The sequence below is a fragment of the Orycteropus afer genome, unplaced genomic scaffold, assembly GCF_000298275.1.
Source record: "Orycteropus afer afer isolate SDZICR_OR568_19922 unplaced genomic scaffold, OryAfe1.0 scaffold00134, whole genome shotgun sequence".
NCBI lineage: Eukaryota > Metazoa > Chordata > Mammalia > Tubulidentata > Orycteropodidae > Orycteropus > Orycteropus afer.
This window is the reverse complement of record NW_006921721.1, coordinates 5,805,569-5,820,572: the sequence shown is the minus strand read 5'-3', so window position 1 is coordinate 5,820,572 and position 15,004 is coordinate 5,805,569. Positions and strand designations below refer to the sequence as shown.

At 36.4% G+C, this 15,004-nt stretch overlaps 1 protein-coding gene across 1 annotated transcript in view; it reads left to right on the top strand.

The window, feature by feature from the left end:
* The first annotated feature begins 281 nt into the window (after positions 1 to 281).
* LOC103200701 (cytoskeleton-associated protein 2-like) overlaps positions 282 to 15,004 on the top strand; it is a 26,677-nt gene continuing 11,954 nt past the window's right edge. Inside the window, exons 1-5 of the mRNA XM_007945252.2 lie at positions 282 to 359; positions 478 to 1,343; positions 1,789 to 1,993; positions 5,941 to 6,111; positions 8,267 to 8,336. Coding sequence (XP_007943443.2) covers positions 300 to 359; positions 478 to 1,343; positions 1,789 to 1,993; positions 5,941 to 6,111; positions 8,267 to 8,336 — 1,372 coding nt within the window. The 5' untranslated portion in view covers positions 282 to 299. The remainder of the gene's footprint in view (positions 360 to 477; positions 1,344 to 1,788; positions 1,994 to 5,940; positions 6,112 to 8,266; positions 8,337 to 15,004) is intronic.

The following is a 15,004-nucleotide window of genomic DNA, read 5'->3' as shown; positions in this document are numbered from 1 at the left end:
GTATTCCATTGTGTGAATGTACCAAAGTTTGGTTATCCATTCCTCAGTTGTTGGACATCTAGGTTGTTTCCAAGTTTTGGCTATTGTAAATAGTGCTGCGGTGCCTAATCTACTTCTGTATACTTCCTTTCAAAGCTCAGGGCTCCAGGATTATCTTCTGTATCTCTGTCAGGTGATTTCTTTTTTCTATGTTGAAGCGGGTCTGTGTACCTTATCTGCCTATTCCACCATCTTACTGGAAGTTGGTACAGAGATAATTTTTATTTTTTATGTTTTCAAGTAGTAGAGACGGGAGAGTGATGACATCTGAGAACCAGGTCCAAGGAAAGACAAATGTTCTGAAACATAAAACAAAAATGGTAAGATATGGACATAGCCCTTATATATAATGCCTCCTGCCCCCCCTTTTTTTTTAAAAACATCTTTCTGAAATAAATAAATTTTGTAATACTGATTTGTCTCAAATGACTCTTCTAGGCTGATAAAGAAAATGCTCATAGACCTATATGGAGCAAAAATAATATAATGATGGAAAAATATTGTATTACTTTAAAACCAAATGAATTAACCAACTCATCTATAGCAATTGATACACATAATTGTGAGGGTAATAATCAACCTCTTCAGTTGTTACCAGTTAAAGATGATCCCCAAACTGGAAATATGCTACTTAACCAGACATTTCAACTTAAAAGAAATAGTAAAGAGAAGCTGATATCTACAGAAAAACCAAAGCAAGATGTGAAGATGCCCAGGAAACCTGTGCTTGGATTTTACCGTGGGAAAATTGTTGAATCTAAGATTAATTCGTTCAGGAAACCTCTGCAAGTCAAAGATGAAAGTTCTGCTGCAAATAAGAAACTTTCAACTACTCTCTCTAATGCCACCAAGCCTCAGCCTATCAGCACCAGCAGTATAACAGTGCAAAGTGATAGCACCTCAAATAGGACTATGACCACTAAAATTGTGAGCACTACATCTCAAAACAGACAACTTGTACGACCTCCTATTAGAAGCCACCATAATAACACCCATGAAATGGTGAAACAAGACATCAGTAGGACCTCTGCCAATGTTACAATTCGGAAAGGGCCTCGTAAAAAAGAATTATTTCAATTAAAAACAGACTTATCTAGTGTCAAAACCATTTCTTCTCAGGACATTAAAAAAAATAAGGCACCATCAAGAAGCATAGCATCTGAAATTGTAGCCAGGCCTGCTTCATGTTCCAATACCAAACTGATAGAAAAGTCAAAAACCATGGACCAGCGAAGACATACTATGGTAAAGGCAAATGTCAATAATACATCAGCTCAGCCCAAAGAAACTACAGAACAGAGAAAGTGAGTAGATACAATTTTTTTCTCATTCTGTTACCTTCCTTTTCAGTAGAGTAGTATTTGTGAATTTGGTTTGTAATTTCCTTGAATGTACTTGAATTTTCTTGTTCACTGTCTTCTGCACATGCAGGCAAGTTTTAAGTCAATGTAGATTGTGTTTGGGTATGTTTTAACAAGTTGGTTTTTTGTAATCTAAGTTATATAAGCTTAATAATAGTTGGGAACTATTTTATACGCTTTCTATTTTAAAACGTGTCCATGAGGGTCTTTGAGAATGTCATTGACTTTGAAATGTTCAGTGTTTCTTTTTCTTCAGATTTGTAAATTATGGATCTACTACTAGTGTGAAACTACTTAAAGACCTAAAATATTTTTTAGCCTTTTCTTTATTTGACAATGTTCTGTCATCAGTGTCACAGTAATGTTTTTCTGCCATTGATAACTGCAGAGCTCATCCAACTGAGTGGAAAGCTGGCAAAGAAAGGGTTCTGAAAAGGCCTCCTAGCTCAGTAGTTACCCAGCCTGAGCCTGAAGGACGAAGTGAAAAACCATTTGGGTCCTTCTGGACTACTATGGCAGAAGAAGATGAACAAAGATTATTTACTGAAAAAGTAAACAAGACATTTTCTGAATGCCTAAATCTGATTAATGAGGTATATTTTATTTATTTGTGTAGCATCTTATAGTTTGCAAATTACCTTTAAATGAAATTAAATTGTCTTGTTTATCTTCTAAGTTATGTCAGTATTATTTGGATGATTTAACATTGTAAGACTGTTCCTCATTTGCCTTTAACTGAAAGAGCTCGGTTGACACAGTGATTAAGCACTTTGCTACTAATGGAAGGGTCAGTGATTTGAACCTACCAGGTGCTCCAGGAAAGAAAGATGTGGCAGTCTGCTTCTGTAAAGATTATAGCCTTGGAAACCCTAGAACCAAAAACCAAACTCACTGAGGTTGAGTTGATTGTGACTCATAGCAACCCCTCCTTGAGTTTCTGAGGTGGTGTCACTACAGCAGTAGATTGCCCCATCTTCCCTCTAAGAAGCAGCTGGTGGGTTTGAACCACCAGCCTTCTGGTTAGCAGTCAGTTGTCTCAGGCACTGCGCCACCAGAACTTGCGTATTTAACTTTGATACTGCTGTTTTTAAATAATTCCTTCAAGCATGTTCATTAAGTATTTGTTCCCGTTATTATGAATTAACAAATGGAATCCCATAATATATTAAGAGGGTAAACATTAAAAGTAAAGTGCCAGTCATTTTTTAATAACATATATCTAAACTAGTATTTTATTTTCTGCTACCTAATACTGGTAGCGTAGTGAAATAGACAAAATTAAAGTGACATGGTTCAATGCTTTTTTTTTTTTTTTGCAGTGTTCCCTCCCCTCCCCTTCCACCCCTGGCAACCAACAAAGAAAGTTTCCCTCCATATATAAATCTTTCCTTGACCCTCTACAGTAACGAACTAATACTGTATTTGTCCTTTTGTGATTGACTTATGTCACTCAGCATAATGTCCTCCAGGTTCATCCATATTATGCAGTGTTTTGCAGACTCTATATTATTCTTTAGTGCTGCATAACATTCCATTATATGTATGTACCATAGTTTGGTCATCCACTCTTCCGCTGTAAATCTTAGAGATAAGTCCCTTGCCAGATATGTAATTATCGGCAAATATCAATTTGTTCCTTTCCTTTTTGTTATGTACTTTTTCGTGGTATCAATTTCTTTGTTCCATATAACTTTCTATGCTGAGCTTGTTTTGTTTATAAATCGTGTTATCACTTCCTTCATTGCTATTGTTTTAGTATTTGCTGAACATTTATGCTGGTCATCTTTTTTGATGTGAAGGTTTATAATTTTCTTTGAGGTTACCCTGTGATTTATAGTTTTCTTCCCAAGTTTAGAACAGTCTGTTCTATCTTGTAGATGTCGTGACTTCCCTACCATCTACAAGTTCTGTAACGACCATTTTTTCCCCTCTTTTTGGTTTGTAGTTGTCCTCATTTGTCAATTGATGTCTCTGGTTCCCTGTTTACAATCTTGTAGGCTTATTTACTTTGGATACTTCCATAGCAGGCTTGGTTTCTGGCTTATATCATCATGTGTGTTAATGGTCAATTGTTGTTGGCTGTTGTTGCTTCTCTGTCCAAAAGACTCCCTTTAGCATCTCTTGTAAGCTTGGTCTGGTTTTAACAAATTCCCTTAATCTCTGCTTCTCTCGGAATGTCCTAATTTCACCATCATATTTGAGGGACAGTTTTGCTGGGTGCATAATTCTTGGTTGGAAATTTTTTTCTTTCAGTGTTTTATATATACCATCCCATTGTCTTCTCACCTGAATGGTTTCTGTTGAGAAATCTGAGCTTAGTCTTATTGGTTGCCCTTTGTAGGTAACTTTTTGTTTTTCCCATGCTGCTCTCATGATTCTTTCTTTGTCTTTGGTTTTGGTAAGTTTGATGATGATATGTCCTGGTGATTTTCTTTTGAGGTCTATCCTGTTTGGGGTTCGGTGGACGTCCTGACTGGATATATTCACATCTTTCATCATACCAGGAAAATTGTCTTCCAACAAATCTTCAACCATTTTCTTAGTGGTTTTATTTTTCTCTTCCTGTTCTGGAATTCTGATTACACATAGGTTATTCCTTTTGATGGTATCCCTCATGAACTTTAGGCTTTCTTCATTTTGTTTTGATCTTTTTTCTGATTTATCTCTTTCCAAAGAAGTGTTCAGGTATTTGCCTTCAATCTACCTAATTCTGTCTTCCATTGATTCAATTCTGCTCCTTTGCGCATTCAATGTCTTATCTATTTCTAAAAATTTAGTATTAATCTTCTGGATTTCTATGTGTAGATTTTGTATCATTTTTAATTTTTCATTTATTTTGTCATTTTGTTCTCATACTGTCTTTTAAATTGTTCTAGGGTTTTCTCTCTGTTTTCCTTGATCTATCTCTCAATTTGTTGAAGATACCTAAATATAATTCTTTTGAATTCCAATTCAAAATCTGCATCTTCCAGTGTTGCATCTTGCTCAGGGATGTGTTTTGAGTCTGTGTCCTGGTCCCCTGTTTCTCCTGCTTTATCTTGCTTCTTTGTGTGCACTGTGATGCTCTGTTGTCTCCGAGGCATTGTGACGTTTTTGTGTTTATATTTAATTGGTGATTGTATGTTGAAGTGACTTGCCCACGATTTTTGTTTTCTTTGTTTTGTTTGTATGTTATCTATGCAAGCTAGGGTACTGTGCCCCTCTTATAGCTAGTTGACAGCACTTGTACACTCACCACCTGTCTCCTTTCCTGTTGTCAGCCTCTGGTATGTCCCTGCCGACCTTGGCAAACAGAGCCTATTCTTAGGTCCCTGGAATCCAAATGAGAATGCTATCACTTTAAAATCCAAAAAGGTTGCCACTTTTAAAGATTCAAAATGGCTGTGCCCTTGGTCACTTTAAATATCCAAAATGGCCACCGCTTGTAAACATTCTAAATGGCTGCACCCTCGGTCACTTTATCTAAAATGGCCTCCACTTGTAAACATTCAAAATGGCTGTGCCCTCGGTCACTTTATATATCCAAAATGGATGGCTGCCACGTGTAAACAATCAAAATGGCTGCACCCTCTGGACAGTGGAAAGTCAACAGCTCAGGTTGTCTCCCTCCTTTCTGTTACCCTACCTAGTCATAGGCCACCAGCTCAGTCGTCTCTGCACCTGTTGGTGACCAGGGTTGATCGTTAGGTCAATTGTCAGGTCCCAACACCACTTGGAAATATTCAGGCTGTTGGTCCTGTCAGAATAACCGACAGTCCACAGCTCCGACCGTCTCTGTATTTACTGTTTTCATTCAGGTTTTTCCACTAGTTGTTGGTGCCTAATCCACTTCTGCATAGTTCCTTCCAAAGCTCAGGGCTCCAGGATTATCTTCTATATCTTTGTCAATTGTTTTTCTTTTCTTTGTTGAAGAGGGTCTGTGTCGCTTGTCTGCCTATTCCTCCATCTTATCGGAAGTCTCGATAATAACAATTTTTTTAAAAAATTTTATTGTGATATAGGTGAAAGTTTACAGAGCATATTCATTTTCTATACAGCAGTTCATACACATTTTGTTTCATGACATTGACTGTAATTCCCCATTATGTAACAGCTCTCTTCCCACTTCCTCTCAGTAGTTTCCTCTTCCCTGTGTCCTTCTCTCCCATGCCCTCCAACCTCCCAAGCTGTCTTCCTGTGCAAACACTACCCTTCTGTTCTCCCAGGATTGATCACTCCAAGGAATGTATCTACCTAATATAAACGTTCACTGCATATGCCTGTCTATTGTTTGGCTGGAAGCCACAGGAGTGAGGTCAGTTCCAGACCTGAAGGGTAACTCGGGGCCATAGTCTCAGGGGTCTCACTAGGCTCTGTCATACCACCAAACCTGGTCTTTTTTTGTGGTTTTGAGTTTAATAACAAATATTTTTATAAATATTTTAATATCATTTTTTTGTTCCTGTCTTTATCATTGATTTTGATTATAGTGTTCTTAATCATTAATTGTTCATAATTTAAAGGGTAAAAATATCACACATTTTATGTCTTGCTCTTTTAGGGATGCCCAAAAGAAGAAATACTGGTCACATTGAATGACCTAATTAAAAATATCCCAGATGCTACAAAACTTGTTAAGTACTGGGTGTGCCTTGCACGTCTTGAACCAATCACAAGTCCTATTGAAAATATTATTGCCATCTATGAGAAGGCCATCCTGGCAGGGGCTCAGGTGAGGTAAAAACTTTCTCATCCTTAATACAAGGTAAATGGTTCAGAGTTGTTTTGGAACACATCACAATGTAATTTGGTAAAATTGTGGATATATATATAGTATAATGGAAAACTATTTTTCTGCCTCTAAAGCTTTTTTATACTAGGGATGGTCAGACATTAGAAAATGGATATAAGCTTAAATGTAAATTTAATAAAATTTACTCTGAGAAATGTTTCAGGGCAGTGTGTCATTCTGTGAATTTTCTAGTTGGGAAATCTGCTAAGAAATGCAATTTTCAATATTAAAATTGTGCTTATTGAATATAAAGCGAACACTATCAAGTGATGGCTTGTGCGAGAACTTTCCTTCACTTTAGGAGTATCCTTGAGCCCTGTACTCATATTAATGCATAGTATTTCCCTTCCTGCACACATATTATGAAAGTAACAGTGAATTGTTTTTTCTAACATTATTGCCATCACAGTTTGTTACCATAATCTCTCCCTTTTTCTTGCCTGTTGGTACAAAAACCCTTGGTATAGAATAAACTGTATCCTGAGATTTTTTTTGCCTGATTGATTTTTCTATTTTTGTTTTTGGGCAGATGTTCCTAAATTATGTTTCTTTTTATGAATACGTTTCTAAAGGATGTGCTCTTTCTTAGAAATTATTTGCATAGAGGTTTTTTTCCTTCCTTTTAGCCTTTTCTTAAGAAAAGTATTCACTCTAGTCTAACAAAGCCAACATATTATTTGACTTTTCATCTAAAGCAAAACTGAAATAGTTAGCATACATTTTCTCAGTGGCTAGCTGTTATATGTAAAATGCTATGCTGAAGGGTGGTTATATTTGACAAGATCCCACCTGGAAGTCAGTGTCAGATTCCTGGTATATTGCACACTATAGGGAAGATTATCAAGATAGTTTAGGGCAGCGTAGTTTGGTTGCTAAATTTGTGTAAAGGTTGCACATAAAAAGCAGTAATATAAAGAGAAAGTTGTGACACCAGCAGAAACTGGAAAACAAAGATTAACATTAGCAAAGAAAATTAAAAGCAGGATGAGTGAGAAGTTCAGGAGGAAGTTGGGAAACTAAGACTGTGAGCCAGAGTTGCCTTTTAATAACATATGTCTTGTATATGTTGCATTAGCAGGCATGGTAGCTTAGAGGAACACAGTAATGTTTATAATGTATGCATAGAATGGACACTTAATATAGTTTTGAATGAGTGTACTATGTTGGGCTGGTCATTTGTAAGCTATTCAGAGATGCATTTAAAAGCACTTGAAACAAATATATAATTACCAACCTAAATGTAGAGAAAAGAAGATATTAAACTTAATGTTAAATTAAGTTTAATATTAAAATTACTATTTATTAAGAATTGTAACTTAGAGAGCCCTGGTGGCACAGTGGGAACAAAATTAGACCTCCCTAAGCTGTAGTTTGTGCCCTGGTGGTGCAGTGGTTAAGTACTTGGCTGCTAACCAGAAAGTTAGTCAGTGGTTCAAACTCACCAGCACTCTGTGGGAGAATGCTTCCTTAAAGATTGTTGTTGTTGTTATTTGCCATCGAGTCGGCCCCGACTCATAGCGACCCCTCCTTGGGTTTCCGAGGCAGTATCACTACGGAAGTAGGATTGCCCAACCTTCCTTCCAAGGAGTGGCTGGTGGGTTTGAACCGCCAGCCTTCTGGTTACCAGTCAGGTGCCTTAGGCACTATGCTACCAGAGCTCCTTCCTTAAAGATTACAGCCTTGCAAACCCTGTGGAGCAGTTCTCTGTTCTGTAGGGTCACTATGATTCAGAATTGACTCGATGGTAGTAAGTGTGGTTTTTGGTTTTAAGAAAGGTAATTTACTACTTGTTCTTTTTATTTTGTCTGGATCTGGCAACAAAAATAGTTTAACTAAAATTATGGGGAAAAAATTTTAAACTTACAAAATTCTATCCCTTAAGTTCATTTTTATTCTATAAATTGGGACAGTTGTTCTGTAATTTTAATGGCAACAGTAAGTATTCTGAGAGGCATGGTTGAAGAACTACTGTCTTATTTTTTAAACATGATATCTTAATCACTATGATTTTAATATTTTCATCTTGGACAATCTAATTAATGTGTAAGAATATAAAACTTATGAGTTTGCTTTCTTCATTAAAAAAAAAATTAAGCCTATTGAAGAGATGCGACATGAGATTGCAGATATTCTAACAATGAAGAGTCAAGAAAAAGTTAATTTTGGTAAGTTAGTTTCTTTGATTTCTTTCAAGTGAATTGTGATTTTATTACATTTCTTTATTGAATTAGTTTTGTAAATATGTAGGTTGTTACTTTCCTCATATTTTTGTTGACTCACCTCATTGACCACTTTCGTTGATACAATAGATTTATGTAATTTTTATTGTGATTTGGGTGAAAGTTAGAAGAGCAAATTGATCTTCCATACAGTAATTCATACACATTTTCTTTCATGACATTGACTGCATTTCCCCACAATGAAATAGCTGTCTTCCCACTTCCTCCCTGTAGTTACCTCTCCCTGTGTCCTTCCTTCCTATGCATTCCTGCCCCATGAGCTCTTTCTCTGTGCAAATACTGCCCTTCTGTTCTCCCATGATTGATCATTTTAAGGAGTGTATCTACCTGATGTAAATATTCACCCTGTATGCCTATCTGTTGTTTGGCTGGAAGACACAAGAGTGAGTTCAGTTTCAGACCTGAAGGATAATTAGGGGTCATAGTCTTGGGGGTCTCTCCAGGTCCCATCAGACCAATAAATCTGGTCTTTCTTATGATTTAGTCACTACTCATCAAAGTGGGATGTAGAACAATGTTTTTGTGTAGTATGTTATGCCAGTTGAGCTTGATGTCCCCTGCGACCAAGGTCCCAAGCCTACAGGTCCAGCAGGGTGGTTGATTGTGCTTAAGAAGTTATAACTTTGCCTAAACATGGGGCAGTTGGATTTAAGGAAAGCTCATTCAAGATTCTCTTTACTGTGGCTAGTAGATAGATATGAGATTGTTGTTGTTGTTGTTATGTGCCATCGAGTCAAACCCGACTCATAGCGACCGCTCCTTGAGTTTCCGAGGCAATATCACTACTGAAGTAGATTGCCCCATTTTCCTTCCAAGAGTGGCTGGTAGATATGAGATTAGATTAGATTCATTAGTTGTCAGGCACATAAAATGTAAACATTTTCTAGAATCAGCTATAAAAGCAAAAAAAAAAAAACCTCATTGTCATTGAGTCAATTTTCACTGATAGAACCCTATAGGACAGAGTAGAACTGCCCCATAGGGTTTCCAAGGCTGTAAATCTTTATAGGAGCCGACTGCCACATTGTTCTTTTGGTGGAGCAGCTTAACCAGTGTGCCATCAGGGCTCCTTAGAATCAGATATAGGTTGTGCCAATTACTGTAACCTTTGGCAAGAGATTTAGCCCCTTTCTTTTTTTCTGTAAACTGGAGATAATGTCTTCTTCAATATTGTTGGGACCACTGAATTAAAGAATGTGTATAAAGCATGCATTACAATCTGTGGCTCATAGTAAGTTCACTAAACTTAAGGGCATTGTTAATAATAGTAATTAGGTAAGTAGGGGAAGAAATCACTACATATAAATATAACCTAATTTGTTTCCTTGTTAGAATTTTTTGTGATAATATGATTTATCACTCAATCAGCAAATATTTGATCAACTATTATATACTGAGGAGCCCTTGTAGTGAAGTGGTTAAATGCTTGCTGCTAAACGAGAGGTCAGCTGTTTGAACCCCCATTGGCTTCTCAGAATAAAAAAAAAAGAAAACTGCCATCCAAGTTGATGCTGACTCATAGTGACCCCCATTGTGTTTCTGAGGTGGTAAATCTTTATGGAAATAGAATGCCCCATCTTCCTTTCATGGAGTGGCTGGTGGGTTTGAACCGCCAGCCTTCTGGTTAGCAGTCAAATGACTTAGGCACTACACCACCAAAGCTCTTTAATTTTAACAGGAGTCAGTTTGAATTCTTTAAGGCTCTTTATTGATGCTACAAAATTTATTTCAGAGTATTACGAGTATTCCTTGTTTTTGTTAGTACACAAAATGAATTTAAAATATAGGGATCTAGGCCAAATGCTAAACATTAAATAAAATTCAAGATCATACTGAATTTCTAAATCAAATGTGTCATGTAAGTTTTTAGTTATGTTTAATACAAAAAAATTACAATGAGGTTAATATAGGCTAGTAGCTTATCTATGTGTGATGAGGTAATCCTTTTATTGTCAGTACATTAGCTAAACAGAGAATATTTCCATTTATGGTGGCTGTTAATAGACCCCAGGAGAACATGCATATGTTCTGATCTTACAAGTAATACTTAATGAAGGAGCTCTAGAAGCAATAATCAAAAGAGATAGTAGAAAACCAGAAAAGACTAGTTACCACAAACAAAAGGAAAAGGTTAAGAATAACCTGATCTTCTGTCTCAAGTGCTAAAGAGGAAAGTAGTAAATATATCTATCACTTTTGGAAGAGCCATCTTCCAAAAGTTATGTGATAGATATATTTACTACAATGGGGAAAAAGAGAGAGAGAGAGAGTAGCATTTGAGGCTACTTATATACATCTATACATCCACTGAAGGAATTGGCTGAAGGAATTATATACACTCAAGGAATTGATGAAAAACGGCTCCAGGAATTGATGATACCCATTGAGATGTTTCAAAAAACGGATACAGGGCTAGAGGCCAACTAACTGGAAGAAATTATATTTGTGCCCATTCCAAAGAAAGGTGATATAACAAAATGTGGAAATTATCAAACAGTATCATTAATATCACACACACAAAAATTATGCTGAAGATAATTTAAAAATGGTTGCAGCAGTGTATTGACAAGGAACTTCCAAAAATGCCAGCTGGATTCAGAAGAGAACATGTGATGAGGTGTATCATTGCTGATGTCAGATGGATCTTGGGTGAAAGCAAAGAATACCAAAAAGATGTTTATTTGTGTTTTATTGACTGTGTAAAGGTATTTGACTGTGTGGATCATAACAAATTATAGATAACATTGAGAAGAATGGAAATTCCAGAACACTTAATGGTGCTCATGAGCAATCTGTACATAGACCAGGAGGCTGTCATTCAAACAGAACAAGGAGATACCTCACGGTTTAAATCCAGGAAGGGAATGTGTTAGGGTTGTATCCTTTCACCATACTTATTCAATCTGTATGCTGAGCAGATAATCTGAGAAGCTAGACTGTATGAAGAGTGCAGCATCAAGATTAGAGGACGAACCATTAACAACCTGTAATGTGCAGAAGATACAACCTTGATTACTGATAGTGAAGTTGACTTGAAGCACTTACTGATGAAGATCAAAGACTACAGTCTTCAGTATGGATTACACCTTAACATAAAACAGAAATCCTCACAGCTGGACAAATAAACAACATAATGATATAAACAGAAAAGATTGAAGTTCTTGGGGATTTCATTTTACTTGAATCCTACACCTATGGAAGCAGCGTGACAATCAGTTGTCATACTGCACTGGGCAATTCTGCTGAAAATACCTTTTGAAAGTGTTGAAGAGCAAAAATGTCACTTTGAAGACTAAGGTGCACCTAACCCAAACCATGGTATTTTCAGTTGCCTCATAAGCATGTGAAAGCTGGACAGTGAATAAGGAAGAGTGAAGAAGAGTTGATGCTTTTGAGTTGTGGTATTGGCAAAGAATACTGAAAATACCACGGATTGCCAAAGGAATGAACAAATCTGTCCTGGAAGAAGTGCAGCCAGAATGCTCCTTGGAAGCAAGAATGGCCAGACTTTGTCTCACCTATTTTGGCCATATTGTCAGAAGGGACCATTCCCTACAGAAGGATATCTTGCTTGGTAAAGTAGAGGGTCAGTGAAGAAGAGGGTAATCTCAACGAGATTGGTTGACACAGTGGCTGCAGTGATGGGCTCAAGCACAGTGAGGATTGTGAGGATGGCACAGGACCAGGTGGTGTTTTGTTCTGTTGTATGTAGGGTCACTATGAGTCAGAGCTGACTCAACACCTAACAACAACAACAACACGTACAACCAAACACATTATGAAATTTGGTTCCTTATTTGGCAGCTTAGGGTCATGGTTTTATGGGACATCCCAGTTGTTTGGCCTAATAATGTATCTAGCACTTCTGCACTACCTCTTAGTCTTTTGTGTAAGGCCTGGGATGTTAAAAGTTTGCAGGCCACTATCTAAGGTACAACAATTGGTGTCTATTTGCCTAGAGTAACAGAGGAACAAGAAGAGTCAGGAATAGGAGGAGGATATGGAATGTGTGGCTAATAGCCTTCAGGGACAACTGCCTCCTTTGCCAGAAGACCAGAAGGCCAGGATGGTGCCAGCTACCATTACTGAACATTTTGATCTATGGAAGAATCCTGATCAAAAAAAGGGGGAAATTTAGAACAGAATTTCAAATTCTCATGGAATCCAGATATTCTGGAACTGTGGAGGCTGGATGAACCCCTGAAACTGTTGCCCTGAGATAATCTTTAAACCTTAAACCAAAAATATCCCCTGAAGTGTACTTGAATCCATACAATTACTGAGCTTAACTAGTAAAGAATGTTTACCAGAGCATTGTGCTCGTTTAATAACTGTCTACATGAGATCAAATTGACAACAGCAATTTGGAAAATTAGATAGGAAACCCAGAGAGTTTATATTAATGGGGGAAGAACAACTCAGAAAAGGAGGGTGAGAATGGTTGAACAAATCAAAAAAATGTAATCAGTGGCACTGAATTGTATGTGTAGAAATTGTTGAATTGGTGTATGTTCTGCTGTTTTTAACATTTTTAACAACAACAAAAATAAATTATTTTAAAAAAAGGAGAGCCATCTTCCTCATAATTTTCACTGGCTATAGAGATATGTGGAAAAATGAAACAGCATTTAAATTTTAGTCAGTCTTTCTATCTTATTATTCCTTAATAGAATAATACTAGTTAGTGGAATCTTTTCTGTGAGTTAGAATATTTGTTATTCTTTATATAGTAAAGAAAAGCTATTCATAAACTCTAGGCTTTCTGAAATGTATATGTTCAAATTGATTTAAAAAGTAAAATTATTTGTAAATAATAAGAATATCATTAGGAAATAAGAGGCTTACAATAATAGAGACAAGCACCACTTGAGTGTCTCATAGGTACCTCAAACCCAACCTATTTGAAATGGAACACATCATTTTCTCCTAAACTTGATCCTGTCCTAGTGAGTGGTGCTATGCATTTGTCCAACCCAGATATCTTGGACTTTTTAACTCCCTTTATCTTTTCTACCTCCTGCCTTTTTCTTTAGTCATTCAAAATCCAGGTTAACTTCCTAAATACTCTTAAAATCCATCTACTTCTGTCCATTGCTATTTCTATCACTATAGTCAAGATCACCTACAGCTCTTATGTGGACTATTTAAAAAAAAAAGTTCCCACTTTCACGAAGGGGTCATACTGTCTCTTGCTTCCCAGTCTCTCCAAGTCAGTCTTGTACTCTCACCTAATTCCTCCTTATCCTTTAGACCTCAGTTTAGGTGTTATTTTCTTGATACTCACCTCTCCCAAACATAACTAGGTTCAATGCACCTCTTTCATCTTCCTCACCACTGAATCCTAAGTACTAATGCAATCCTGGTATATATCAGGCACCTGAATATGAAGTAATAAATTCCCTTTCTCCCTACTTAAACTTCCACTCACCCTCCCCCCGAGAAAATCTTAGTTATCATGTAACTGAAACATCTTAGTAACATCTTTAATAATTTCCTAATAATAGAGGCCAGAAGTCTTTTCATTCTCAATTCTGTGGATTTTGTAGGATGCCACAAAAGTATTTAAAATCTAACATGATTTTTTTGAACTCCTTATTTTCTCTCTCTGCTTCTCTGGTGGCAACAGTGGTTAAGGCATTTGGCTGGTAACTGAAAGGTTGGCAGTTTAAATCTACCAGCTGCTCCACAAGAGAAGGATGAAGCAATCTGCTTCTGTAAATATTTATAGCCTTGGAAACCCTACAGGGCAGTTCTGCTCTGTCCAATGGGGTCATTATGAGTAGGAATCAAGTTATTGGCAGTGGGGTGGGTTTTTCCAATACCTGTTACCCCACCAAAGAAAGGGATGAGGGGAGCAGAAAAAGAAAAAACTTTGCTCTAGCATTAAAGTAAGAAATTCTAGAAGATATGCCCATAAATACACATGCATGCTCATTCAGACACACATGTGCATTCATTTGTGCATTAAATTCTAGCTATTTCAGAATCTCTCAAATTGGGCCTGTTTTCTTGTGCCTTTTTACCACCTTGCTTAGACTATTGAAACAATTTAATCTTCATACCATCAGAAATCATTAGGTTCCATTCTCAAATCATCCTTTACAGTGACCAAATCTAATTTAATTCTTGACTTGCTAATGCTTCTTTCATTTTTTAAATAATTAAAAAAATTTTTTTACAATACTTTTAGGCCCACAGAAAAATTGCCAAGATAGTATATAGCAGTTAACATATATCCTTTTTTTTTTTTTTTTTGTTATTGTTGTTTTGTTTTGTTGGTAATATAACATAAAATTTACCACTTCAACTATTTTTAAATATCTAATTCAGTGATATTAATTATATTTATAATGTTGTACAACTATCACCTCTTTCTATTTCTAAAATTTTTCATTACCCCTCACTCAAATTCTGTAACCATTAAGCAATAACCACATTCTTCTCTTCCCCAGTCCAGTATAACCACAAATCTCCTTTTTGTCTCTTTGAATTTGCTTATTCTAGATATTTTATATAATAATTGTCCTTTTGTGTCTGACTTATGTCAATTAACGTAATTTTTTTTTTTTTTTTTTTTAATTAGGATTTGGGTG